Consider the following 25,522-nt stretch of genomic DNA (forward strand, 5'->3'; position numbering starts at 1 on the left):
ACGTCTGACAAAACTCAAATACACACACATCTCCTTTGACGAGACTGTGAGATATATTGTCTCGCCATGTCGGCTTTATAAGCTTGTCATGTCGACATGATGAGATACGTTATCTTGTCAAGTCGACGTAAAAAATCTACATGTCGATACACGCCTGCATGGCTAGGTCGTCATGGCCAAATATACGCTAGCTTCCTTGTAATGTCGACTTTTACGAAAAGCTATAATAGGCTTGTCTACACAATTCTTGTTAACTCGACTTGTAAGGTATTTCTTGTTTTCATGTCAACACATAACGCTTTATAAATCGACTCGTCGAGATTTCTTATAGCGCTATTTCGACATGATAAGGCTATATCAATTCGACTTTGCAAGATAAAATATCCCGCTAACACGATCAAGTAATGTAAACGGCGCTTTAAACTATGAGACAGAAAGGCAAATGGATTTTAATAACCATTTCAATGATAGCATTCATCAGATACAGTCCTCATCCACAGAGTTTGTTCTGACTATGTTGACATTGCAATATTCAAGGGTACTGTAATATACCTTAACAAATTCCTAATCAAACCTTTTCACGGCTTACCGCCGGGCGAGAGGTTTGCTCTCTTGCATATACCTGGCTCGTTAAGTAGCATGTTTTAGGCATTTCCAGTCATCAACACCCCGATGGCATTACCTAAGGAAATAAAGAGAAGATTTAGGAATACCTCACTGTCAGAAAAATCAATTGCACTCCCGTTCTTATGAGTATATAAAGTCTACTTTTGGGAGTGAATTTAATGTGAATTAGTAGTGGATGTTTTTTTTTTCATTTTCATGACGTTCATCCAGGAATAGCACTTTTGGCCTTGGCCTCTCTTATGTTCCCCAAAGCCAAACATTGAAGGATACTTAATAAAAGGCAACAGTACCCCTCCCCTTGCGACAATATTGGTAGTGATTTTGCAATTTTGGCGCGTTTTGGCGTCAAGACAGTTGGTTGCCAATGAAGTGTATTACGTCGCAATGGTGTGTGTGTATGTCGGGGGAGGGGTATGGGTAATTTGATCTTTGTGAGTCTCACTGTATGATGAGGTGTCGTTTCGTTTCTTTCTTTTATTTTACTCACACGGTATAATATGTTCCTTGGATGACTTGCTCGGGGCAATTATCATAGAATTTATTACAATCCTCCAATCAAAAGTGTCAATGAATGATGTATTGGAATATAATTAGAGCTGTATACCGTTGTCGTCATGTCTTACATTAATTTTGACATTACATTATTAAAGTATTTTTTATTCTTATTTCACCTCGATTATGCTATCACTTTGAAGGTATACCTGTGTAGCGCCGGACCATGGCATTAGCTGATCCATCGAAGAGACGCATTATCATGATGTCATCATTATCCTTCCATTCCTTTCTAAGGCATCTACTCATACTAATACATGTTATTTGTCTTGAAATATTGTACGAAAATACAGGACATCACTTAGCCTAAAAATATGAACCTGGCTATAGGTCTTTTGTGAGAGGGAATTGTACCACTAACATGATGCTAGACGTAAGTGGGTGAGCATTGGAGCTAGAAAACATCCTTTTTTATGAGAGGAAAAATACTATAAGACCAAATTTGAAACTTTAACTTAATCTTGATGACTCTATCAATATTAATGTGACCCCTACTGTAACTATACATATTTTGAAGAAAAAAAAACTATGAATTGCCCTTTCCGTCCCATTCTCTCCCCTCACACATACACACTTACCACCTCCTCCCCCCCCCCCCACACACACACACACACGCACACACCCTGAGCCTAAGACAAACACGTACACAAACGATGGATCCATCGTGGACACGAATAGAAGGGGGCACTCAATCAGCCGGGGTCTCCTATTTTCGTCCAAAATTATTTGACAAAAATTGAATGATATAGCCAGAGGGTTGGGCAATTTCTTAGAATCATAGAATCATACTTGTCCTTGTATTGTCTTTAAATCAATGGAAGATGTTGACATTTTTACTCAAGACCAGAAATGGGGTGCCATCCAACCCTAGATCAACCACATACTGCTGTATATACATGCAACCGTCACCTGTGACAATCTACGATAAAATAAAAGTTCATTTTGTATCAACCGATGGTGGGCATATAAGCGACAATATTAGATTGCAACCTGTGTAATAAAATCATCGCAAATATGATTACAATGGATCTCCTGACAAGAAGGCAAACTAAGAAAACGATAGACACCGGAGTAAAGGGGGTCAACAAATTGGCATGATTGACATCCGCGGAAGACTCTTCCTCGCCGGAACATCGGTCGTCAAGCAGTAAATTGGTGATGGATATTTCCTTTATATTTACAAATATCTCATGTCCAGTATGAAAAAAAGACAACCCAAAAGCATAGCATGGGAATTGATAGTCAATTATCGATGATACGATCCCGACAGATTCATTTTACAACGTGTACATAGTGATAGGGGAGCTTATTCAGGGGCGGCACCGTGGTATATTTTGTATTTTGATGAGGGGGGTAGGCTTAATGAGATAAAGAGGTCATTTATTTATTGAACAACACGGGGGTCACATTGCACGACACGAGAGTTCCTTTTTGACACTATTCCATTCTTATTTCTTCATCTTTACTCCACATATTCATTTTTTTTAAAGAAATCAAAGTGGACACGTCGCCTCCAGAGCACCGCTCCTAGAATTTGCAGATATCAGTGATGGGAAGCAATTTGTCCCGTGTCAATCGAATAAAGATGGATTAAATTCGATCATATTTAATTCTCTTTCAGTCTTTCTCTTGCAAAGTTGAAGTGATATCTTCGCATAGCTGAGATGGAACTTTACATAAATCTTTATTTTCATATTTTTATACTATACTTTATAAAATAAAATTTTACATTTCAGAGCACCCGGAGAGCAGAGTGTAATTTCGCATCATTATCCGTTACACAATTACAATTCAGTCATCTAAATATTTAAGGGGAAATCCCAAATTCAAGGGGGACCCCTGCCTCCATCTCTGTTTCTTTTTCCTGTTCCCGGTACAAAATCGGAATATTTCTAAATTGATTGGAATTAAGCAAGTCAAATTAACGGTATAATCAATATCACCAACATAACTTATCAGTGTGGAACTGGGATGAAAGTTACAATTAACAGCTCACGGAATGTCACAAACACGTGAGGTTGGAACCAACTCAACCAGTAGCGGAGGCGGTCACGTTTCCAGTATTACTTTGCAATAGCCAATTCGTAAATAAAGTTAATTTCAAAACAATTAAAACCCTTGGTCTTAGTGCGGCATTCAAAACGTGTATTTATTTACTTTAAAATGTCAAACCTCACAAGCTCAGAATTGAGCACCGTAGAAAAAAATGATTTCGTTCTGTCAGGATTCATTTTAAAAATATAAAATGATAAATAATATTTTATTGGGATTTCTACATCTGTGGCAGATCTACCTACCTTCCTCGATCTGGATTCGATATTCTCCTCTCATACTTTTTATATTTCAAATTTCCCTTCCTCCCTTCTTCCATTGACCCCAATTCTTTCCCTATGTTAAGTCAGAGATACTAATAGAGTCAGAGAACATATCTTCTTTTCATATTATAGGCAACTCGCTTTAAAATGAAAACAGGATCCAGACACTATACTTAATTGGCAGAGATTTTAAATAAGAAAGGTTAGTAGGTTACACACATACCACTTCGTTTGACTCGTTAGACATTTTTCTATCAAATTATTAACAAAATGTAATTTGCGATACTCCAGAATATGAATTAAGTTTTGATCAAGACTTGTACTTCAATTACAATCAAATCAAGAAAATTAAGTCTGATTTCTTCATGACAAGATGTCAAACGATATACTCGAGAAAATTAACCCAACAATAAGCATTGTGTGGTCGACCCAATTTTATTCAATACACCTGTCCATCTACCGGAGGTTGTCATCTGTCATGAATATGTATGAAAAAAAGTGTACTCCAGTGACTTTGGAATAGTGGCATAGCCAGGAATATCGGCACTGGGAGCATGTGCTGAAATTGCACCCCTTTCAATATGATTGTGACAACAGAATGTAAAATTTTGATTTCAACTTCAAAATTTTTATGCCTGTGGCATCTTTGGTTTGTTGGCTGTTCAACTTTCCTTTCCTTTTTTTTTGGTGCTCCTCCCCCCTGAAAGTGGCTCTCAGGGCACATCCCCCTCTGCATGGGTGTAGAGCTTGGATGGCTGGCTCCTGCCCCCCCCCCCCCCTCAAAAAAAAAAGGAAAGGAATGAGTCAAGGGTGATATATGATATTATTTTCCGAATTTCATGTCAAAATCTATCACAAACTTGGATTTTTGTAATAAAAATGTCGAAATTTTTGCTCGCTCGCTTCACTTTCTCGCAACTTCTTATTAATTTTACACGATACGCCATATCGAGCCCCCTAAAAACTTTTGGCTCATTACGCCACTGCCCCTCCGTCCTCCAGATATGCCACTGTATTCTGAAATATTGATAACAAATACTGATCACTAATAAATTCATATCTATAGTTTAAACACAAATTTATCTTTTCTTTTGACTGTTAATGTACCTTTAGAACCTCAGCCTCAGGGTAAATCCAAATATTTTTCTTTCTACCTATCTCTCTTTCACCCTAGATCATTTCTCTTCTCCCTATTACATGCCCCCCTCCCCATCCCTGTTACTTTTATTTCTTATTAACTGCACCATTAACATCAAGAGATCAAATTCACAGATTTTTTTCTCTCTCTCAAATGCATAATGAAGTTACAAAATACCTGCCACAATTGCCATTTAACCTTTACTGAGCTTTGTATTGCTACATTGAACATTGGCAAGGTGTCACTATCACTGGAGTGGTTAATATGGCGTGCTGTCAGTCAAAGTACTGCCATTTAACCGAATTTCATTTATTACTTCCTCAAATATATGTTTAAAAATGCATTCATGACATGAGCTATTCACATACCAGAATGGCAAATTACATCAACTATTCAAACATTTCGTGCCCTGGTGCAGTCATTCATGTATCATATTTGCTTGGCAAATAAAACGCTAAGATAGGGAGTAATACAAGGTTTTGCTCATCCCTTCCTTCCTCTCTTCAGTCTTTCAACATCTTCTGTCAATCATCCCCCCCCTCCCGTCATCTCATGTACATCATAATTTCCGTTCTATTGATAACAGTCAGTTGGCAAGCCCTCAAAAAGTAGCTTCTTTTATCAAAGTGATATTCATGGCCAGAAGGTTTTTGCATTGTTAATGAGCTTGGTGCGGAAGAAAACACTTCTTTTTATTCGGCCATTGCTGCTCTAAATATCATGTTTTTGGTATCTTTATAAAGAAAATCGTTCTTTTAGGTCATGTTTTTGGACTTTTAAAAAGATTTTGTTATATAGGTGAAACTTTTGATCTAAAACATGCAACAAAATAATTATTTTCATGCAACAAAAGTTGTTTTTACACTTGATTTCTGTTTGAGCCCAAATGATTTTTGGATTATGATAAAGCTGAAGATCTAAACTTAATTATGGTATAATTTTAAAAGGTATTTTAGATGGGTCAGCAGCCAGCTTTTCATAGGCCAAGTACATTTGGTAGGTCAAAAACAAGAATACTGCACTCTGATTGGTCATAGACGGAGACCACACACCCACGTATAAAGAGTGGCATTGTAAGAAAGTAGGCCTATAGAGTTTGAGCTTTCTGATGATATAAATGTTTGTGCCCAAAACACAGAATTTTGCACAATTTGCAAGTGAAAACAGAGCAAGAAAATTCTGTTTGAGGCATCTTTTCAGGCATGAAATTCACTTATTTATCAAAATATTTTATACACAAGAAATGACCAATATAAAGAGTAACATTACTCTTTCCTATGGTATAAAAAAAAACAATTTTACTCATGGAGAAAGTGGTAAAATTCTTTGAGAAAGAAAGTCTCACAATTCACGAGATTTTGCAGGGATATGAATTCAGCCACGAGAGGACTTGGATAAATCTTGCTCATTTTCTCATTAGGGACTTGCAGACTGACTGATTAAGCTTGATTTCAAGTCTTTACCAAGGAACCATCATGGAATAAAAAAACAAACAAAAAAACCCTATATATTCCTGAACAACCGGTGGCTCCCTTCACGAATCAACAACAGAGACATTGAATGCAAATAAAAGATGCACAAAGAAAGCAAACGTGCGAATGACGGAGACAAGAGAATCATGTATACATGCATATGAGGAATAAAATTTATTTTGACTGCTTCAATAGTACTACTCTCAATACTATTTTCACTATTACTGAAATGAATAAATGTGTCACATGCACTGTCACAATACAAATATATGCCTCAAGCAAGTTTGTTCAGCATTAAGGCACTGTAACACATGTCTGCACTGCATCTTTTCGCTGGAAACCAACTCAGTATTTTTCACAATGACTTTCCTGTATTCTTCATTGTGTTGTTGAAGATGAAATTGGATGATTAGACTTGTAAAGATGCTGAGCAGGGTGGTGTTTCATAAAGCTGCTCGTAAAGTTACGCACAATTTTAGGAACGACTGGAACATGTTCTTAGGTACTTGGTCAGCTACACGGGGATACATCCTGCAGCATAAGCATCAACAGTCGTGTGTTAAGTCAATCGTAACTTGCGAACAGCTTTATGAAACAGCCCCCGGGAATCCTACTGAAAGCCCCTTTTTATACATGTAGAAGCTTAACACAAGTGGATTTTTTTTTACAGAAAACAGACAAATCGGATTTAAGAAGTTTGAATCAAAATCAGATGAATCATACGTTACAAGAAAGTTAAGAATTTTCGAATATTTAGTAATCATTATACTTAGAGTAGGGGGATTTCATATTGGTAACACACAGTAGGTGATGTCATCGAGATAGAAGGTACGGGTAACTCCTCAGTTTGTTGAAAGCAATTTTTTTTAAGGAGATTGAAACTTGAGATTGTGGGGTCTTTAAAGACAGGTTTTCTAATATATTCCTTTCAAATAGGAGATAATTGTGTTACTCACCTAAGACAGGTGGCAGCACAGACATGCTTGACTGTACACAAAACAAAAACATGTGTAATCTAATTTCTCAAAGTAAATGATTTAATCAAGCATCATTGATATATGAAAAACATTTCCTAGAGTAATAACCTATTTGGAATACCAAAGACATTTATCGCATCCATCTTTCAGGAAAAATTTGAAAGAAACTGGACAGATCAGCATCATCACAAATATTCCCATTTTAGGTAATCAAATTTGCAATCAGGGAGTCACTGATTATTGGTTGTTCTTTCAGCTGAAATTCATCTACTCTCCAGGTCCAAGTCTTTCTGATAAAAACTTGGGACCTCTGTGCATGGACCAAGTGAAATGTTTTGAAGCTCTACAAGCCCTGGGGGCCGTTTCATAAAGCTGTTTGTAAGTTAAGAGCGATTTTAAGAACAACTGGTGACTCTTTCTTACGCGCTAGACCATCGGCAATGAATATACCATTTACCAAAAGAAAGGATCACCAGTCGTTCTTAAAGTCGCTCTTAACTTACGAACAGCTTTATGAAACACCCACCAGGCCCTTATTTCATCAAGACCTCTGATTGCCGGGGGGGGGGGGGGGGGGGGGCTACTTGAATTATAAAATGACACCAAAGTCGAAAATAGGGGGCTCTGGAACCAAATCTTGCTCCTAAACTGGGGGTTTCTGAAACAGCTCTTTGATCAATTATTGCTAAAAATCCAATGCTCTGGAACTGACCACATAAAAAATGGGGGTCTCAAGAAAAATATTTGTAGCATGTAGCAGCTACCGTAGGCATGACTCCGCACCATAGGGGATCGAACTCTACTCTGTGCCGATCGAGCTCGTCGCTCTAACCGGCTGAGTAGTTCATGATGGGCGTGCACTGGAACGAGAAACCACAAATTTGAGAGTTTCTGGAACGGAGGGAAATAGGAATTTCTATGGCTTTCTAAATTGGTGATACTCTGGAACAGAAATTTAGGCTGAAAATGGGGGTCTCGACAGCGGCACATATGTATCATACAAAGTAGCCCCCTCCCCTGAGTTCCGATTATGGTAACCTTGCCATTTTAACTATCATATTAACAGTGCTCAGCAGCCAATCAACATCAAGATTTCCATGGTAGTTTCAGTAATGGCAAGACTCTTTGAAACAGGGCCTTTGTACTGAAATCCAGGGCCCAAATACAAATAGTAATAGGAAAGTGTTATATTCCCACATTCCATTTCTATGATTATTTCAATCCTATTATGATATCATGATATGGAAATATTAAATTACAAGAAGTACATTTCAGATTAATGATAGAGATTAGATTTGCCAAAGCAGTTTACAAACTTCAATGTCCTAAACAGGATTATTCTTTTCAAAAATCATTCTATTTATTTTGTAATTATTAGTACTGAAATATGGGGTTAATCCAATAAAGAATAGACAACGGATTCTGATCCTGATAAAACAATGACCGTTTTAATACTTTGATCATTTCAATTGTCAAACATTGATTCATGACACCCCAGTATGGCACCATGCAAGGAGTAGCTACCAATGCTAACTCTGGGATACTGAGTACCGTAGTTTTACTCATAGTTCCCACCCGACATAATTCCATACATGTGATTTTCTTAGGATACTGATAAATTGCCCAACCTTATAAGCCAGCGTTTTGGTGCACAGATGTATTTTCAAGATTTTTTCATTCATACAGCAAAGTCACCAATTCTCTTTAATATTCTCATGATTCTCATGCTGTCATGATTCGGGAGCAGCAATGGCAATATACAAAAGCTGTAATTCTGGTGATGCATAACAGATGAAATTAGCAGAAATAAAGCCTCTGATCAATTTTCAGATTATTACAAAAGCTGTTCATCATCATCTTCAAATGTCCAAAGTCAATCTGAAGAAGTCGAACAAGGCATTATGAGAAGCTTGCAATTACAGGATATCTCAAATATAGTCACTTCTGCAGAGAACGTTCAGTCAATGGCTTACAAAATATCAAGACAACTCTGCATCGTACTGCCATAGTTTCACCGAGCCATCATCAGAACATGATGCCAGGAGTCCTGGCTGCTTAGGGTTCCAGCATATGCTGTTGACATCCTCAGTGTGAGCTCTGCTTGTCTTGACCGCAAGATCAAAGGTTGGTTGGTTCCGCCTGTCTTGGACTGATTCATCCTCCTTGAAGATGAGGATGCTGTCATCCGCTGCACAGGTTGCGATCAGGCCGGTCTGATGGCACCTGGGGGGGGGGGGGGGGGAGATGGAGGAAAAGAAGAATCTGCATGAGATGACCGTCTATATCAAAGGAAATTAATTTGATAGATCGATACATACAAGCAATTAAAATAGTAATGTGCTAAAAGGGGTATGAAAACTCTTTGCTAAAAATAGATTTTTGGTTTGATACAAAGTGCATTAGCACCACAATAGCACAGGGACTACTTACGAGAATGAGTGTGTGTAGAAACGACATACATTCTTGTTAAGTGTGACTTCACAAGAAGATTGAAGCCAATGCCTTCAGTACAGTCATGTGGCCATGGTCAATCTTCAAAAGATAAAACTTGGGATTTTCTATCTTTGACATTTGTTCAGACAGATACTTCGATAATATAATAAACAATGCTATGCTTTCAGGAACTTAATTTTCCTCAAAATTGAATTTAGTTCCTTTTGGTATTTAAAACTGGGTGTGTTCATACTTACCAATTGATGTCAAAGATAGTTCTGGAATGGTATCCTGAAAGAGTACAAACGCACTTCCAAGAAGGCATACTACCTGATGTAACAACACCTGTGGAGATAAAACAAATAATGACTGAAACGGTGAGTCAATAAAAGCACTAATCTTGCACGTGATATGTGGGTACGCTTTGAAGACAACAATGTCACAAGCTTTAGATTGGAATGTAGATCTATGAATGGATCTCATATCACACTGGAGTTGGTATAGGCTTTTGGATCAGGAACAAGTCAAGCCACACCAAAGACTTTATGAATAGGACATCCTTTCCTTCTAGTCAGGCACTCAGGATGTTAGAGTGGGGGATTACTTTGAATTGCCTGCAAGAGCTTTTCACAGTTGTCCAAGTTATGAAGACAACTACTATTACATTATCTGGGAACAGAGATATTGGTAAGTAGATTTCTTCCTTGATTGAATGCAAATGTAAAATTTAGGTCTGAATTTGGTTCAATAAATGCCCACACAAATCATAATTAGTTTTCATTCTGTCTTGCTATTAACAAGCAAAGAGATCAGACATAACAGTTAGCACACAGCTTGCTCTTTGCCATGAAAAGCAAAACACAGTTCCCATGATCTTTCTCACAACTTTTCATTGTTTTTGCTTTTTACACTTTCCTAAATTACAATTTGTGCGAATTAGGCCTTTCCTGTAACAGGAAAAGCATGTAGGCAACCACAAGGATAGAGCTGGGCCCTGTGATATAAAGAGATACGACTAATATTGCAACCACTTGTATTGACCATAGAATTAAAGTTATCCATAATTGTTCAATCAATCTTATCTCTTATGTTGCTAGGCCATGTTTGTATATATACCTTCAGGATTTCCTGGCTGATATTCCTGCCAGATCTTGACGGTCTTGTCATCGCTGCAAGAAGCCAGCCTGGAACCGGTCTTATCGAAGCTGATGGCCCATACCGTCGACTCGTGACCGTCGAGGGTCTCAAAGCTGCTCCAGTCATCGTCTTCCTCGTGGAACAACCGGATAGTGTTGTCATAGCTACAGGATGCCAAGATCTATGTGGTAAAGATAAACATGAACAGATGGAGAGAAAGTGAAAAACAAAGCATTGTGAGAAGAGGACAGGGAAGAACAAAAATTTGAGGGAATAAGGTAAGAGAGAAATAAAAGAATAACTATGTATACTCAGGGTTTCCACAGAAATTTGAAAACAGAATTCCATGACTTTTCCATGACTAAATTGCTGCTTTCCATGACTTCCTGTGACGTCCCGGGAGTAATGTAGATTTTGGGATGTCACAAAACTGGGAAAAATGGAAATCATGAGCACCAATTATAATAGCATAGTATGAGAGTTGCGAAACACGACAAACTGGAAAACTGCCATAGCCAAGAGGTAAATGCAATTCCATGACTTTTCACAAATTTCCCAAAGTCCCTGACTTTCCATGACCACAAATTTTTCCACGATTTTTCATGACTGTGGAACCCTGATACTGTTGAGAGACAGAACACATTAAAGGTGAAGAAAATTCAAATTATACTAAATTGTAACTCAATAGAAATAAAACTACATAATTACTATCATTGTTTAAGAAAGGCAATTATTGACTCAATGACTTACATATCCTTTCATGATGCAATCTTGTATGAGTTTACGGGATATTTTCTTATATATACCTGTATGATTATTCATTTTCTATTCCATAAGAGTGTCAATACTAATTATGGTATCTTAAAATTATAACAAGTTACATATCTAAGGGAAAAATGCAGTCTGATAGTTATGAACAGGTGTATTGATTATTCAGAATGCATATATCGTACCTCACGTCCAGGCTGCCAGGCGATATGCTTCACATCTTGAGTATGAATGCTGAGTACACTGGCACATTGGTAATCATCGTCTTCTTGGTCAACTGCAAATTAGTCATTCAAATATAAAATAAAAACACAAAACAAAATAATACCATATCGATAGCTCCCCCGATCATATGTCCAAGCTTTTTCAAAAGTTAATCAGAACAGTTAATTCAGAAGGATTTATGAACATCCACAAGAAGGCTATTGCAGTAAGTATGCTTTTCTTAATAGTCTATCAAATAATCTACATGTATGATCCAATTTTTCTACACCTTGGAACAATACCTATAGAAGTAGGCATTTAAAAATCATAATTGATATAATAATTCATCGAATGGTAATATGGATCCTCATCAAACGATTGGCTGAAATCAATCACATGGCCATTCATCAGTAGCTAACAAGATAATTTGACAAGTTCTATTGACCAGTCATGGTTTTGCAATGAGGATGGTTCATCAAATAACAAGGATCAAACATCACTATCCAGGGGTGGATCCAGGATTTTCCAAAAGGGGGGGGGGCATATTTTCCAGAGGAAAAATTTGACAAGCTGAAAAAAAGAAAGAAAAAAAAGAAGAGTTTGACAAGCAAAAAAAAAAAGAAAAAAAAGTAAAAGGTCTTCACTTTCAAAGGGCGGGGGTACACTTCTGTTTTAACAGCATTTTCACATTACAAATTTTAATTGTGCTTCTCAAAAGGGGGCACCGGCCGGCTTTGCACCCCCCCTGGAACTGCCAGTGTCACTATCTCACAAAACATAATCCCATAATACACATGATTTTGCTTGGACATGAGAATAATTACACTTGTTACATCTGAAACAGACCAAATAATAATTATGGGGCTCTGGCGTTTTATTCTAACACATGCCCTTGATGATGTGTGTTGTACTGTCAATGCTTACCTTCCCAGATCCAAACACTTTTGTCCCTGCTGCACGTTGATAAGAGTGAGCCAGACTGTGACCAAGCAACACTCTTCACCTCATTCTCATGGCCCTCTAGGGTGGCGCTGCACTCAAACTCTCCGCTGCGACGATCCCAGATGCAGGTCTGGGCATCAAAGCCTGCCGAGGCCAGCAGCTGACCGCAGGGTGACCAGGCAACACGTCGGATGGTCCTTGTGTGGCCATCCTGGAGGATCTTCTTACAGACCCAATTATCACCTTGTGAGAGAACACAATAATCATTATTGTCATGATAATAAAGTGTTTAATGGAGTAATGAACTAGAACTCTCAGTATAAGACAGATAAAAACAGCTTCCAGCAGATTTTCTGTATTTTTTTAATGCAAATAGAGTCTCGTCACTTAATGCAAAAGAAGAAAAAAAACACTACCGTATGGGTACTAGTATTCAACCCGGCATAATTCAAAGATTTTGACATATTCCCCAAAATATTTAGAAATAGGGAATTTATCTTACTTTCATACCTTTGTTATTTCCAGGGTAATCTGTTGTCGATATTTTCTTTGTCAATCTGTCGACTGTATGCGCGGAGGATCGAATTATGCGGCGATGGCCTTTTGCACTGAATGGTACTAGTATTCAACCTAGTGAGGATTGATAGCAAATCTCAAAAGGGTTTAGATTGCTAAATTAGATGTAGATCTATGTAAGTCTCTGGCTTTGATTAATTCCCCGTTTGGTCTCATCTCAAATGGTCTAGTCCATAGTCGGATGGGACAAGGGCAGATTGAGAGACAGGGCCATCTTTCATCGCTAGGTTGAATACTAGTACCGACGGGTTGAATACTAGTACCAAAATTCGTCGCCGTATAATTCGATCGCCCGCGCACACAGTCAACTGGTTGAAGAAAAAAATAACGGAAAAAGAATCACCAGCATTTGCTCTTGGAAATAAGACGGGTCTGAAATTCAGGTAAATTCTATATTTCTATATATTTTAGGAAACTCTCCAAACGGGTTGAATACTAGTGCCCTTACGGTACCGGTACAAAAAGATTTTAAAAAAAAAGTAAATTAGGAGTCTATATATTACAAAGAGCAAGAAAGTTATTGGTGTAAATAATTTTCATAACGAGTAGACGTAGGGGTCTACAATCTACTTGAGTCTAGGCCCGCCCTAACATTAGACCCAACTTAGATATCGAACTTGTTAACGTTAGATCTAACGACAACGTTAGATCTAACTTTCGTTTAATTTAAGGCTAAATGACGCACGTGAGCGCCTAACGAAGTCAGACTAACTTTAAGTTTTTAAGTTTTAACTTTAACCATGTTCTAATGTTAAACTTGTTAGGCTCCGCCATTTCAAAAATCTTTGTAAACAAGGCACAAGTGCACACATTATTAGCAAGAATCATTCCCTATAGATCTACTTAGCATTCAATTCTTTGATCGGGAATTATCTACCTTCTTTGCCCCAGATTCTGACCGTCTTGTCACCTCCACAGCTCGCCAGAAGTGTCCCGGTCGGATTCCACGAAACGCACCAAACGCGGTCGTGATGACCAGACAATGTTGAAATCGGCTGCAAATTTCCATCCATTTGGTTCATTGACTGTTTTACAGGTCCTTTCCACTCCTGATCCTTTAGGGAGAATAAATAGATCGTTAAAGTTATCAATAATTGGGAGTTGTTTTTCTTCTATTTCGGCTGGTTGCATATGCACATCACAAACTTTCCGGTGTGTAGCGCCATCTCGCGACATTTATAAAAAATTGAAAATCCGGGAAGATTAAATTTGGAAATGACAGAACATAACATTTCAGGATCATCTCTGCAAATCGTCTTTAACCAGCTTAAGGATGTTTTGACTGCACAGAAGAAACTAGTGGACCGTAAATATTCAAATGTGAGTTAAATAACCAACCGACTTCAATCAAAAATACAAAGGAGAGCGAAAGAGGGCGAAAGAGATCCATTCCAAGCCGAGCGCGCGCCGCTACGTCTGCGACGGATGCTCATGCTCCCCGCGGGCCGGTGCGGTGGCGTGATGAGTCAGGCCAGGGCCGAGAGCGAGAGCAAGGTGGTAGTGTAGATCAAAACAAGCTTCGGTCTCTGTTAAATTGGTTGTTCTGCTGGGGCCTGTTGCATGAAAGGGTCTTTCGTAGAACCATTCTACGTAAGAACGAGATATCGCTCAACTGTTTAACAAAGCCGATTTGGGCGATTACGAAGAATGGTCCTTGGAAAGACACCTCCAGAGGACCAGACATGTCCTACGACGAGGCATGATCTTCTTTGCACACCGCCCGCCACCGTCGGCATTGAGAGAAAATGCATTTACGGCAAGCCACACTGACATATCACCTCTAAACATTTTTTTGGTTGCACTCTGATGCATTTTATCTGGGTGGGATGGCGCCAAGTTATTTTTTATATGGGGGCTGGTTGTCATCAATTTCAGGTCGTCTTTTTGCACGGCAGGACGACCAAAAACGGATGTCATTTTAACTTCTCCGGGGTACATGTATTATTCCCGGGGGTAATGTATAGTAGCCAGGCGGCTTCTTGAGAGTAAAAATCATTTACTAACGTAGGCTTACTCTCCATGAAGCCAGGGAGTCCTTCCTATTCATCTGCGTGTACCGCAAAAAACCCTGAAACTTTCGCCCCCGATCGGCGATCCGAAGAGAGCCTGAGGCTATTTTTCCATTAAAGAATATTGATGAGAATCATAATGTAGGCCATGATACATGTATATATTTCCATAACTAATAAATTTAGCTAGTTTTTGTTATTTTGGGGGAAATATAGTCCTTTGCAAATCGGACTTTTGAGTTTGATCATTACAAGAAAGGGGGGGGGGGGGGTTAGACCAAAAGCTTCAGTCTCTGTATTTTGGTTGTTCCGCTGAACTGTGTTGGCTCCACTCACCAATACATAGACTGAAGAGTTGTTGGCAGTATTAGCAGTAACATTAGATCTAACATTCGGCGGAAACCCGATTTTTGGATTGTTTTTTTTTTACATAAAATGTCACATTATAAAAAAGAAAGTACATTCAAACTTAGCAAAAAATTAAATCTGTGGTAATTCTTACAGCTATAGACAGCACATCTTTCTCTGCCACCCATAATTAAGAAGAAAAGTGATGTTAGACTCTGGAACAAATATGACGAGGCGTTTACTGGAAGTTAGCAAAATGTTGGCTGCGGCGTTGATCCTATTTTGATATACTATGGAAATCGTCCACTTTATTGTCGGCTGCTTGCGTTCGCATGTCCGCATCCGGACAATAGCGGCGCTATTGCTCCCTTTTTGATCCCATGATCCTTTTCGTGAATCTATTTGCGATAAGGTCTATCCTGGTTTAAGTCACCACTCCATTCACTGCCGTTCATTTTGTAAGCGGTGGTGAATTCTTTCATCTCCCATTGACTTTGTACACAGCGAGCGCACACACACTGACACACACGAGAAGAGAGGTGACATATTTCAGGATAAGGCCTAATAATCTTTATTTTGGTCCAGTTCTTTTTATATATTTTTATGATATAAAGACAAAAATCGATGAGCCCCGTCCACTCAAGGGTTCATTACATGCCGCCACGCACATAAAAATCAAGCCATAGAAGTCGTGTGTTGTGGACACCAGAAGTGGGATCGCAGCACGCGCGACCCACTAGTTAGAAATCCACTGCCAAACGCGGTTCATGGTGCGAGGTTATAGTATACTAATACTAACCTCGCAATATGTGTGAGTGAGCCCCATCGGGGGGATTTTGCATTGTTAATGCCCTAATGGCGGCTGCACGATCGCGAGCCGACTATGTACGAGGAGAAATAAAAAATTAAAAAATGTTAAAAAACTCCTCGAAACAGACGGCTGCCAGCTGTCTAGGCGGTACAGTAGACTGCTGGCAGCCGTCTGTTTCTTAACATTTAATAAATTTTTTTAATTCTCCTCATACGCAGATGGCTCGCGATTGTGCAGCCACCATTACAGGGTTAACAATGCAAAATCCCCCCGACGGGGCTCATTGATTTTTGTCTTTTTTTTTCTTTAGACCCTATTTCATTGGTCTAGCCCTAAAAAGAAGATTATTAGAATTTAGATTCCATTTTGGCCTGAAATGCACCAAAACGGGAAAAAATAAACTTAAAAGGAAAAAAAAGAGTGACTTACTTCGGCTGTCGAGTAACTCCCACTGCTCTGGTTTATCCGAACTTAATACATGTAGTTCATAAACATATGGCCATTGAGTCCCTGTAACTACAGATCAAGTTAAGTTAGAACTTCGGTCTCTGTAATTGGTGAGTGCAAGAGCCAACGGAGTTCAGCGGAACAACCAATATAACAGAGACCGAAGCTTTTGGTCTAGGTGGTAGGGAGCCAGCATGACCATGCCTGGGCCTGTTTCATGACGAGATGAGCATAGTAGGGACGTCGAAGGACCATTCTTCCGAGATAGGAAGATTGGCGACAAATCAGCGCTTTCAGTTTCACGAAGGCAAATTTGTCATCCAATCCAACTTTGACATTGAATTGTTTGATTAGACTACCTGGTATAGGCCTAGACTACATGTATATACATCATTTAGTCACGACACGTTAAGTTAGATCTAAGTTAGTATCGTCAAAAAATTTTGTCTTCATCGCCACCTGAACCTAATTCAACCTATTACGGAATGACAACTTTTCATAAAATCGTATAGACCTATTTAATTTTCCATAAATGGAGATCAAAAAATTATGTATGTATTACAGATTGTGGAATTGATGTACATATGGAGATGTTGATATCCGGAGCTTACATGTACTTTATGAGGTGAAAAAAAAAGAGAAACAACTTTAAAGTTAAACTAGATCCACAAACATAATAACTGGATAAAATCGAAATTTTCATTATTTTCCTTATCTAGAACACATAGTCTTTTTAAGGACACCTTTCATTGATATACGAGAGAGACACTTGTTCGAAAATGAAAATGGAAGTAAATCAGTAATTTCGACATATTGAAATATTCTGAATTTTTATGAATACTTTAATATTTGAAGTGATAATTTTGCAAATTATGCTTTAAAAGTTATTTGTTGAGGTAAAAATAGGGTTTGAATCAAGTAAACAAAGTCAACGTGTCTGACTGTATGAGACTAAGAAGGAAAATATGAGAGGCTGCTTGTGAAAAATCTAATTTATTTATTTCAAACGTCAGGTATAATGCAAGAAATACAAATGTGATTTAATGTTTAGACTTGAGAGAAAATTGGGTATGAAAAGTAACCAAGGACAAAAAAAAATGTGAAACTTGCACAGATACAAACATGCCAAGTAGGTAAAGTAGCATGGCAATAATAAACAAAATAGAAAGATGTGTAAAATCAATATTTAGGCAGTGGAAAAATACTATTTAACAGAAAACAATGTTAAAAATTACGATGATCATAAATGTTGGTCATAAAGTTCATAACTTTATGGAAGTTTATATACAGAAAGTCAAAAAGGGGCCTAAGCTTTTGATCCTAGCAGAATCTTCGTCGGAGGCAAAATGACAAACATATAAAGTGGAACAACCATAATATAGACCACAAACAAGCTACAGCAACACTATAAACAAGGAGACAAAAGGGGCATTAGTGAGTAGAGAAGACCAATCAGGTTAGTGAAGGGGATGAAAGAAAAGGAGTAGGCAGACACAAAGGGAAGTTAGTATAAGTAAGGCCAGTAAAAGACCTCAAGCCAAGAGGGATTAAGATAATGAGGCAGGCAATATCAAACAGGATCTGGAACAAAACAGTGATAATGGGATGAATAACAAGAGAATTAGTGAGAGGTGGGTCAAACAGGTTACAAAGAAAGGCATAATAAACTGGTGCATAAGAGTGGGGGAAAAAAGGAAAAGAATGGGGAACAACTGATAATGTGCAAAAGACATATAAGTATATATGATAAAGCATTAAACAAACTAAGAGAAGAAGGTAAGTGTAAATATGTATCTATAAGTGATATGTATAAAAATATATCCAAAAAAGAAATGTATATGAAAAAATATAAATAAACATATGGTGTAACTGATATTGTAATCCGCTAGGTGTGACAGGAAAAAAACATAAGACTATATAGTAGGAAAAAAAAAAAAAAAAAACCTGTATATGTGAAAAAGAGGAAGCAAATTGCCTAAAAAGGTAAAAGCAAATATAGAAGAGAAGGGGTGTATTATGAAGAAACCAAAGTATACATGTAAATAAGCAAATGTGGTAAATCTAAAAGAGGTGAGTGGAGAAAAAACAAATATATATATATAATAATTATTATATCGCCTGAATAAGGAAGGAAAATTTGGAGCTGAGCTTGTATGAGATATGGGAGGAAAGTAGAGGAAGAAACTATAATGTAACTATTCAAAAGAGCTGAGGGGAAAAATTATATGTATATATAAATTGAAAGTGGATAGGAAAGAAAAATCAGTCGTTCCCCTCTTGGATGTTCAGGCCATGAGGTTGGGTGGTGCGAAGTCGTCTCATCCAGAGCTTCTCCCTGCTAGTACGGACTGAGTCAGGACGGGTACCTAAAGATTCGATGCCCTGTAGCATCATGTCAGTGATGGAGTGGTTTATATACATGTAGAACATGAACTTCAAGAATATTAAAAAATATATATACATGTATATGTCAAACACTAAGTTAAGGAGTCGAGACATTATTTATTGCTTTTGACACCCTATGGCTTAAACTTTATGATGTCACAATCGTTAATATACAGTGTAATAATAAATATTTTGCTTAAATTTGGCTTTAATAATAAAGTAAAATACTTAACAAGTTTAAGAATTTTGCTTTGCCATTGTTAAGTATTTTACTTTGCCAAGTAAAATTATGCTAAGTAAAATTAATACTTTCAATTGAATACTGGCCCATTGGCAATTTGACAACAATGAATGTGCATATATGCATGAAATAGTGTGCACTGGGGAACCTTCCCCCCCCCCCCCCCTTCTGTTCTCCCTAAATTGTTATTTGTAGCAGTTTACAATTTGAATGTTTGTTTTGTTTTAGGTGCCTTCATCAAAGAGCTCTGGTATTGAACAATCAGAAGTTGACAGACTTCAACAAGAACTTGAGGTGAGATTGTCAAGATCATCTTGTATCCACCTTAAAACCAAAATTAAATCACCAGGAAATGTCCTCTATAGTGTCGTTAGTCAAAATAGTCATGTGGTTTTCATGAATAAAAAATTTATAATCTGAAGGAGGCCAACAGTATTATCTTTTTCTCCAAACTGTAAAAATGTTAGTTGAAAAGTTATTAAAGACAAGAAGATTTTTTTTCTTACACTTTGTTTCTGCATTGCTGGAATCTTGCACATTATGTATCATGCCGGGAAAAACCACGAATTTCAAATATTAATTTCTCTTTGTTCTTTGAGAAATCCCCTCTGGAATTATTCTGCCTTATACTGTACATATTTACAAGTATAATTTGAAAGCTAATTCAAACTTCAGAATTCATTTTGGCTGACTTATTTGGTTTGAGGCAGATGGTCACAAATGTAGAAAAAGAGGAAAGTGAAATGATAAAAATTCAATAAAGAAAAGAGAGAGATATATAAGAGACAAGAGGGAAAGAGCAAGGAAGGAAGGAGGAGAAGACAAAAAAAGAAAGATAATTAAATTTGATTTTCATTTAATTTATTACTATGTATCACATGATACATGCATACATTTATCACATGGGTAATAATATGTACATTGCAAACAGTGAGGGCAGCTTAAAGATACTTGAAGAGTTGCAATAACATTTATTGAAATCACAATTTAAATGTATATCAACTTCATTGCCATTCAGAATTTCTTGTTTGAATGATACCATAGATATCAGGAGGGGGAGGAAGGGAGTTCATATTTGCTAGCAAACTCAAACTTGAATTATTATTATTATTTTTTTTTCATATTTCCCTTTCTCTCTCATCGTCATACTGCACACCATTCTAATGTCCTGGTCCTTTCCCCACCCTCATTTTAGGATGAAAGGAGAGAGCATGAAAAGACAAAAGCATTGCTAGCAAGCCAGTCGGACAAATTTCAGTATGCACTGGGTGAGATTGAGATCCTGACAGCTCAGCTTACCAGAGAAAAGAAGCTCTTTGAATCATCGTAAGTTCATTTTTTAAATGCTCTTTTTAAATTTATTTTTAACCAGAATAAGAAATTGACGTTCCCAACATGATGCTATAATGCTATTTATGATCGCAAAAGGGTCCCTGACAAAGTTAATTGAAAAAAACAATAGAAAACAAAGGTTTGAAAAACACAGAAATACATAAGAATAAAAAAAGCAATGAAATACATATGAACAAAATTGTGTTTTGGCATTTTTTGTAGCTATTTGTTAAGGCCAACGCACACCTTACGACCCGACTGGTCTGCAACTGGCTTGCGACTGAGTGAGGGGAGATGAATCGCAAGGTGGTCATAAGCCTCGACACCGCACACCTTGCGATCCGATCTGCGACTCACGCATGCGCTTTTTGCTATTTGGCATAGCAACTGAGAAAGTGCACTTACTAGTGCGTATGCGCGTTGTTTATCATATACGCGTCGTGCAACTCTGCTGTCTGATTGGCTGGAAGCTGGATTGAGCTTGCGATCAAGTCATAAGGATTCGACATGTCAAATCCTTCCGATTTTCCTTGCGACATGTCTCTGACCGGTCTGCGACTCGAAGCTGACAAGAGCTGTGACGTCACATCTCCCCTCACCCAGTCGCAAGCCAGTCGGCGACTGGTCGGGTCGTAAGGTGTGTGGTGGCCTTTAGAAATGTAATAATCAATATTTTCATTAAAAAATTAGCATTCACTAGCTATATAAAGTGAGTTAAAGAAAAAAAAAGCGTATTTACCGCAAATTTTGTGCGCTCATTTGCATAATTAATTAAAGGATGTAAATAATCAAGTTTTTGAAAATTTTACAATACAGTCTTGTAGTTGACATCCGGTTTCAGGTGCGTGCAAATTTTCACGGCGATTGTGCCATCGGCTTATATCGTGGTCTGAAATAGCCAAGTTAAATAGTGTTAATGGTTGTATATCTTTCAGGTTTGGTAGGATCAGTGAAAGAGTGAAGAAAGAATCGTCAAAGAGTCAGCAGCTGGAAACAAAATGCACAAGTAAGGAGATAGACAAATCTAGACAAGTCTTACTTTTGGACAAATTAGCAAGTTTGGTGTGTATATGTTTGTAACTTTGATATTTTTATGCAGTGCTACATGTGGGGGTGGGATGATATGCCTCCGAGAAACAAATATTTATTATGCTTTTATCATCGCTGACAAGCATGTAGCATTGCTCCATTCTGTATCGTTTGTTTTTACCATAAGAAAAGTCATTAATGTTTGTATCAGGATTCGGTCAAATAAATAATACTAATAATAATGAATAGTATCCACATAATATTAATTTTGTGGGCCCCTTTCGTTTTATACACAGTGATTCCTACCTACTTTTCAAATATGCTGAGATTGATAGATCAACATTGCATTTTTGCATCAGATTATAGTAGGCCTGATGCAAGTGGAACCTGTTACTAGAATTGTTTTTCCCATTCCTTTGTCCCATCGAAACAAGTAAATAGCATTTCATACCAATTAATTCTATGTTGTAGTTAGACAGCAAATATTCTTTTTATTTTGTGTTTCTCACAATATGTCAAACTAAGTGAAATCATTCTATAGATGTGGAAATAGAATGCTGTACTGCATTTTTTCATATATTATTGTCCAAAGTCATTGTCCTTAATGTCCATCATAAACAAAGGTTGTCTATGCTTTCTTGTTGCAGTGGTTGCAAGCGATCTCTCTACAGTTTCTTTTGATTTGGCTGATGTGACTTGCATATTTTATCATTTCAAAAAGCCTGCTGGGCGACAAATAGTGCATATCATCGTAGCCTCATATTACGGAAAACATGAACATTTGTGTCCTTGAACAAGGAAATTATTAAATGTGACATTCTAAAATCCTGTTCTAACTTTTGATTTGATTGATTTAGCATTGATTTAGCATTTTTTAAATTCTGATCAATGTAGTTTATGGATAAAGAATTTTCGTTTTTTATTAATGGGGGAAAATAAACTATAATCTGATGCAAAAATGCAATCTTCTGAGATCCATCTTTCGGAATACAGCTTTCCGTCCCGTAAGACTTGGTCAGAGTCATGATCTGAGTGACAAATTCCAACAACACACAGCCCTAGGTTCCAGCAATTTTGTAGAGAACAAATTCTAAGAATCATATAGTGATTAAACACAGCTTGGAGTTAAGTATTCATTAGCATGAAGTTTTATAAATTGTACTTAAATGATTAACATGCAATTAGAAAGAGGGTAATATCTTTACTTAAACGAAGCCTCGCTTGTGAGCTTATCTTTAATGTTTCAAGGTTGATTGTTTTACATTAGTTTGGAATGATCTCATACTGATTATCTCATTTGATTTTTAAATATGTGCAACTACAGCTATCAAGGCTGAGAAAGAGAAGCAAGAGGAGATACTGGCCTTCAAGGACTCCAAGATCCTGGATCTCAAGAAACGTCTTGCTAGTCAGAAAGAGAATCATCAACGGCACCTGGAGGAAGTCAAGATACAGATGGAGCAGGAGGCTTACATTAGTCGTAACCTATCAGCCAAGCAAGGGAGAGATAGGACTCTGAGGAACAGTTCTTTGAGATGACACTGTATGATTCATCATTGCCACTTGGGAGAGGTTGAGATGCAGATGGAACAGGAAACCTTACATCAGTCATAACTTATCCACCAAGCAAGGGAGGGATGAACTCTGACGAACAGCTCTTTGAGATGACACTGTATGATTCATCAACGCCACTTAGAAGAGGTTGAGATACAGATGCAGCAGGAGGCTTACATTAGTCGTAACCTATCCACCAAGCAAGGGAGAGATAGAACTCTGAGGAACAGTTCTTTGAGATGACATTGTATGATTCATCAACGCCACTTGGAGGAAGTCAAGATACAGATGGAGCAGGAAGCTTACATTAGTCATAACCTATCCACCAAGCAAGGGAGAGATAGAACTCTGAGGAACAGTTCTTTGAGATGACATTGTATGATTCATCAACGCCACTTGGAGGAAGTCAAGATACAGATGGAGCAGGAAGCTTACATTAGTCATAACCTATCAACCAAGCAAGGGAGGGATAGAACTCTGAGGAACAGTTCTTTGAGATGACATTGTATGATTCATCAATGCCACCTGGAGGAAGTCAAGATACAGATGGAGCAGGAAGCTTACATTAGTAGTAACCTATCAACCAAGCAAGGGAGGGATAGAACTCTGAGGAACAGTTCTTTGAGATGACATTGTATGATTCATCAACGCCACCTGGAGGAAGTCAAGATACAGATGGAGTAGGAGGCTTACATTAGTCGTAACCTATCAGCCAAGCAAGGGAGAGATAGGACTCTGAGGAACAGTTCTTTGAGATGACACTGTATGATTCATCAATGCCACTTGGAAGAGGTTGAGATACAGATGGAGCAGGAAGCTTACATTAGTCGTAACCTGTCAACCAAGCAAGGGAGGGATAGAACTCTGAGGAACGGTTCTTTGAGATGACACTGTATTATTCATCAACCTCACTTTGAAAAGGTTGAGATACAGATGCAGCAGGAAGCTTACATCAGTCTATCGACAAAACAAAGGTGAGATAGAGCTCAGAGAAACAGTTCTTCAAGGTAACATGGTATAAATCATCAACATTATCTGGAAGAATTTGAGATACAGAAGCAGCAGTAAATGGAGTGATTACAACTTTCAATAAAGTTAGGTCTTTCTCAGTTCAAGTTGGCTTCTCTGATTTTGTCGTATTTAGATCAACTTGCAGATTTCTGTACTTACAGCTGCTCTCCTGCAGGAATACTGCAACATTTTTTTTATTTTTTTATTACCAGTCCATACATTTCATCATAGACAAAACGATTGGTTGGCAGGATTCCTTGTAAAAGATGCAGTACAGACATTTGGTAAGGTGTTTGCAAGTGCCTGCACATTGAATGCATGTACGATCCAGACGCTAGTCTGATATTAGGGTTCATATTAACCCTAAAATGACCGGGGGGGGGGTTGAATCAACCCCCCCCCTCAACATTTTCTGCGATCATTTCGCCGTGCGAAATTTTTTTACCGCGCCACTCACAGAGTTTATACTTTCAAGTCTCGCGCATCTTTTGAGACCAAATTTGCGACGCCCGGGTACGCGGTTCCGAAATTACGCAACATTTCGTAAGTGCATGTCAGACCAAAAATTGTTCCAAAACGTGATTTTGTGTACAAAGTCAATGCAAATTGAGTTTTCTCATCTTATTCATAAAGATATGATTATTTTTGCTTTAAACAGCTGAAATCAATTGATTTTAGCATAATTATGCTTCAAAAAGGTTGTGCAATAAATCTGGTGAAAAAAACAAAGAAAAACAAAAGGTTGAAAAACAAAGAAATACATAAGAAATTCATAAAACAATAAAATACATAAGAAATTGATTTTCAAACCAAAGTTTTTTTCAATTGTGATTGTTAAGAATGCTACAAAGAATATTTTTACCAAAAATTAGCATTCTAGAAGCTTTATTTAGTGAATTAGAGCAAAAAGTATGATTTATGCATAAATTAGCATAATTAATTCACATAAAATAAAATCTCATTATTTTTTAAAATTTTACCATACAGCCTTGTAGATTACATCGCAATCTACCAGCGTGCAAATTTTTGCGGCGCTAGCGCGATCGGCGGCCGAGATCTCAGGGGGGGGTTGAATCAACCCCCCCCCCCCGGCCACAGAACAGCCAAAAAAGCCTGGTCTAGTTAGGGTTAAGATAATGGAAATTAATTGTTTTTGCATATTCTTTCAGAAGATGATGTTAATGCCAATCATTCTAAAACAAGACAATTACCAG

The 25,522-nt window shown here is 37.7% G+C and overlaps 2 protein-coding genes across 3 annotated transcripts; one reads left to right on the forward strand and one right to left on the reverse strand.

Moving 5' to 3' along the window:
• Positions 1–6,255: 6,255 nt before the first annotated feature.
• On the reverse strand, positions 6,256–14,574 carry LOC129273597 (probable cytosolic iron-sulfur protein assembly protein CIAO1 homolog). Of its 2 annotated transcripts, XR_010295212.1 has the most exons (7): positions 14,019–14,312; positions 12,548–12,808; positions 11,605–11,696; positions 10,631–10,832; positions 9,772–9,859; positions 7,604–9,304; positions 6,256–7,486 (listed from the first exon to the last, which is right to left on the reverse strand). XR_010295212.1 is itself a non-coding variant. In XM_054910653.2 (6 exons), exons 1-6 carry the CDS (start codon positions 14,161–14,163, stop codon positions 9,061–9,063), a joined length of 1,032 nt encoding a protein of 343 aa, XP_054766628.1. In that variant the 5' UTR covers positions 14,164–14,574; the 3' UTR covers positions 6,256–9,060. The 2 variants fall into 2 exon arrangements, 1 of the variants encoding a protein (XP_054766628.1); XM_054910653.2 differs by having other exon boundaries at positions 6,256–9,304; positions 14,019–14,574.
• On the forward strand, positions 14,291–25,026 carry LOC129273596 (spermatogenesis-associated protein 24-like). Its single transcript, XM_054910652.2, has 5 exons — positions 14,291–14,461; positions 19,611–19,676; positions 20,578–20,708; positions 21,650–21,720; positions 23,068–25,026. Exons 1-5 carry the CDS (start codon positions 14,357–14,359, stop codon positions 23,280–23,282), a joined length of 588 nt encoding a protein of 195 aa, XP_054766627.2. The 5' UTR covers positions 14,291–14,356; the 3' UTR covers positions 23,283–25,026.
• The last annotated feature ends 496 nt before the right edge of the window (positions 25,027–25,522 follow it).

Source organism: Lytechinus pictus, chromosome 12 (assembly GCF_037042905.1).
Source record: "Lytechinus pictus isolate F3 Inbred chromosome 12, Lp3.0, whole genome shotgun sequence".
Taxonomy (NCBI): domain Eukaryota; kingdom Metazoa; phylum Echinodermata; class Echinoidea; order Temnopleuroida; family Toxopneustidae; genus Lytechinus; species Lytechinus pictus.

What these genes read in the sequence shown, in the direction of transcription:
- LOC129273597 (XM_054910653.2), bottom strand. Translation starts at nt 14,163, where the DNA reads ATGAACCAAATGGATGGAAATTTGCAGCCGATTTCAACATTGTCTGGT. An exon ending in CAGAATCTGGGGCAAAGAAG is followed by an intron (nt 12,809 to 14,018) that starts GTAGATAATTCC and finishes TTCTCTCACAAG; the next exon opens with GTGATAATTGGGTCTGTAAG. An exon ending in ACTATCTTTGACATCAATTG is followed by an intron (nt 9,305 to 9,771) that starts GTAAGTATGAAC and finishes CCCCCCCCCCAG; the next exon opens with GTGCCATCAGACCGGCCTGA.
- LOC129273596 (XM_054910652.2), top strand. Translation starts at nt 14,357, where the DNA reads ATGACAGAACATAACATTTCAGGATCATCTCTGCAAATCGTCTTTAAC. An exon ending in TGGACCGTAAATATTCAAAT is followed by an intron (nt 14,462 to 19,610) that starts GTGAGTTAAATA and finishes GTTTTGTTTTAG; the next exon opens with GTGCCTTCATCAAAGAGCTC. An exon ending in GCTGGAAACAAAATGCACAA is followed by an intron (nt 21,721 to 23,067) that starts GTAAGGAGATAG and finishes GTGCAACTACAG; the next exon opens with CTATCAAGGCTGAGAAAGAG.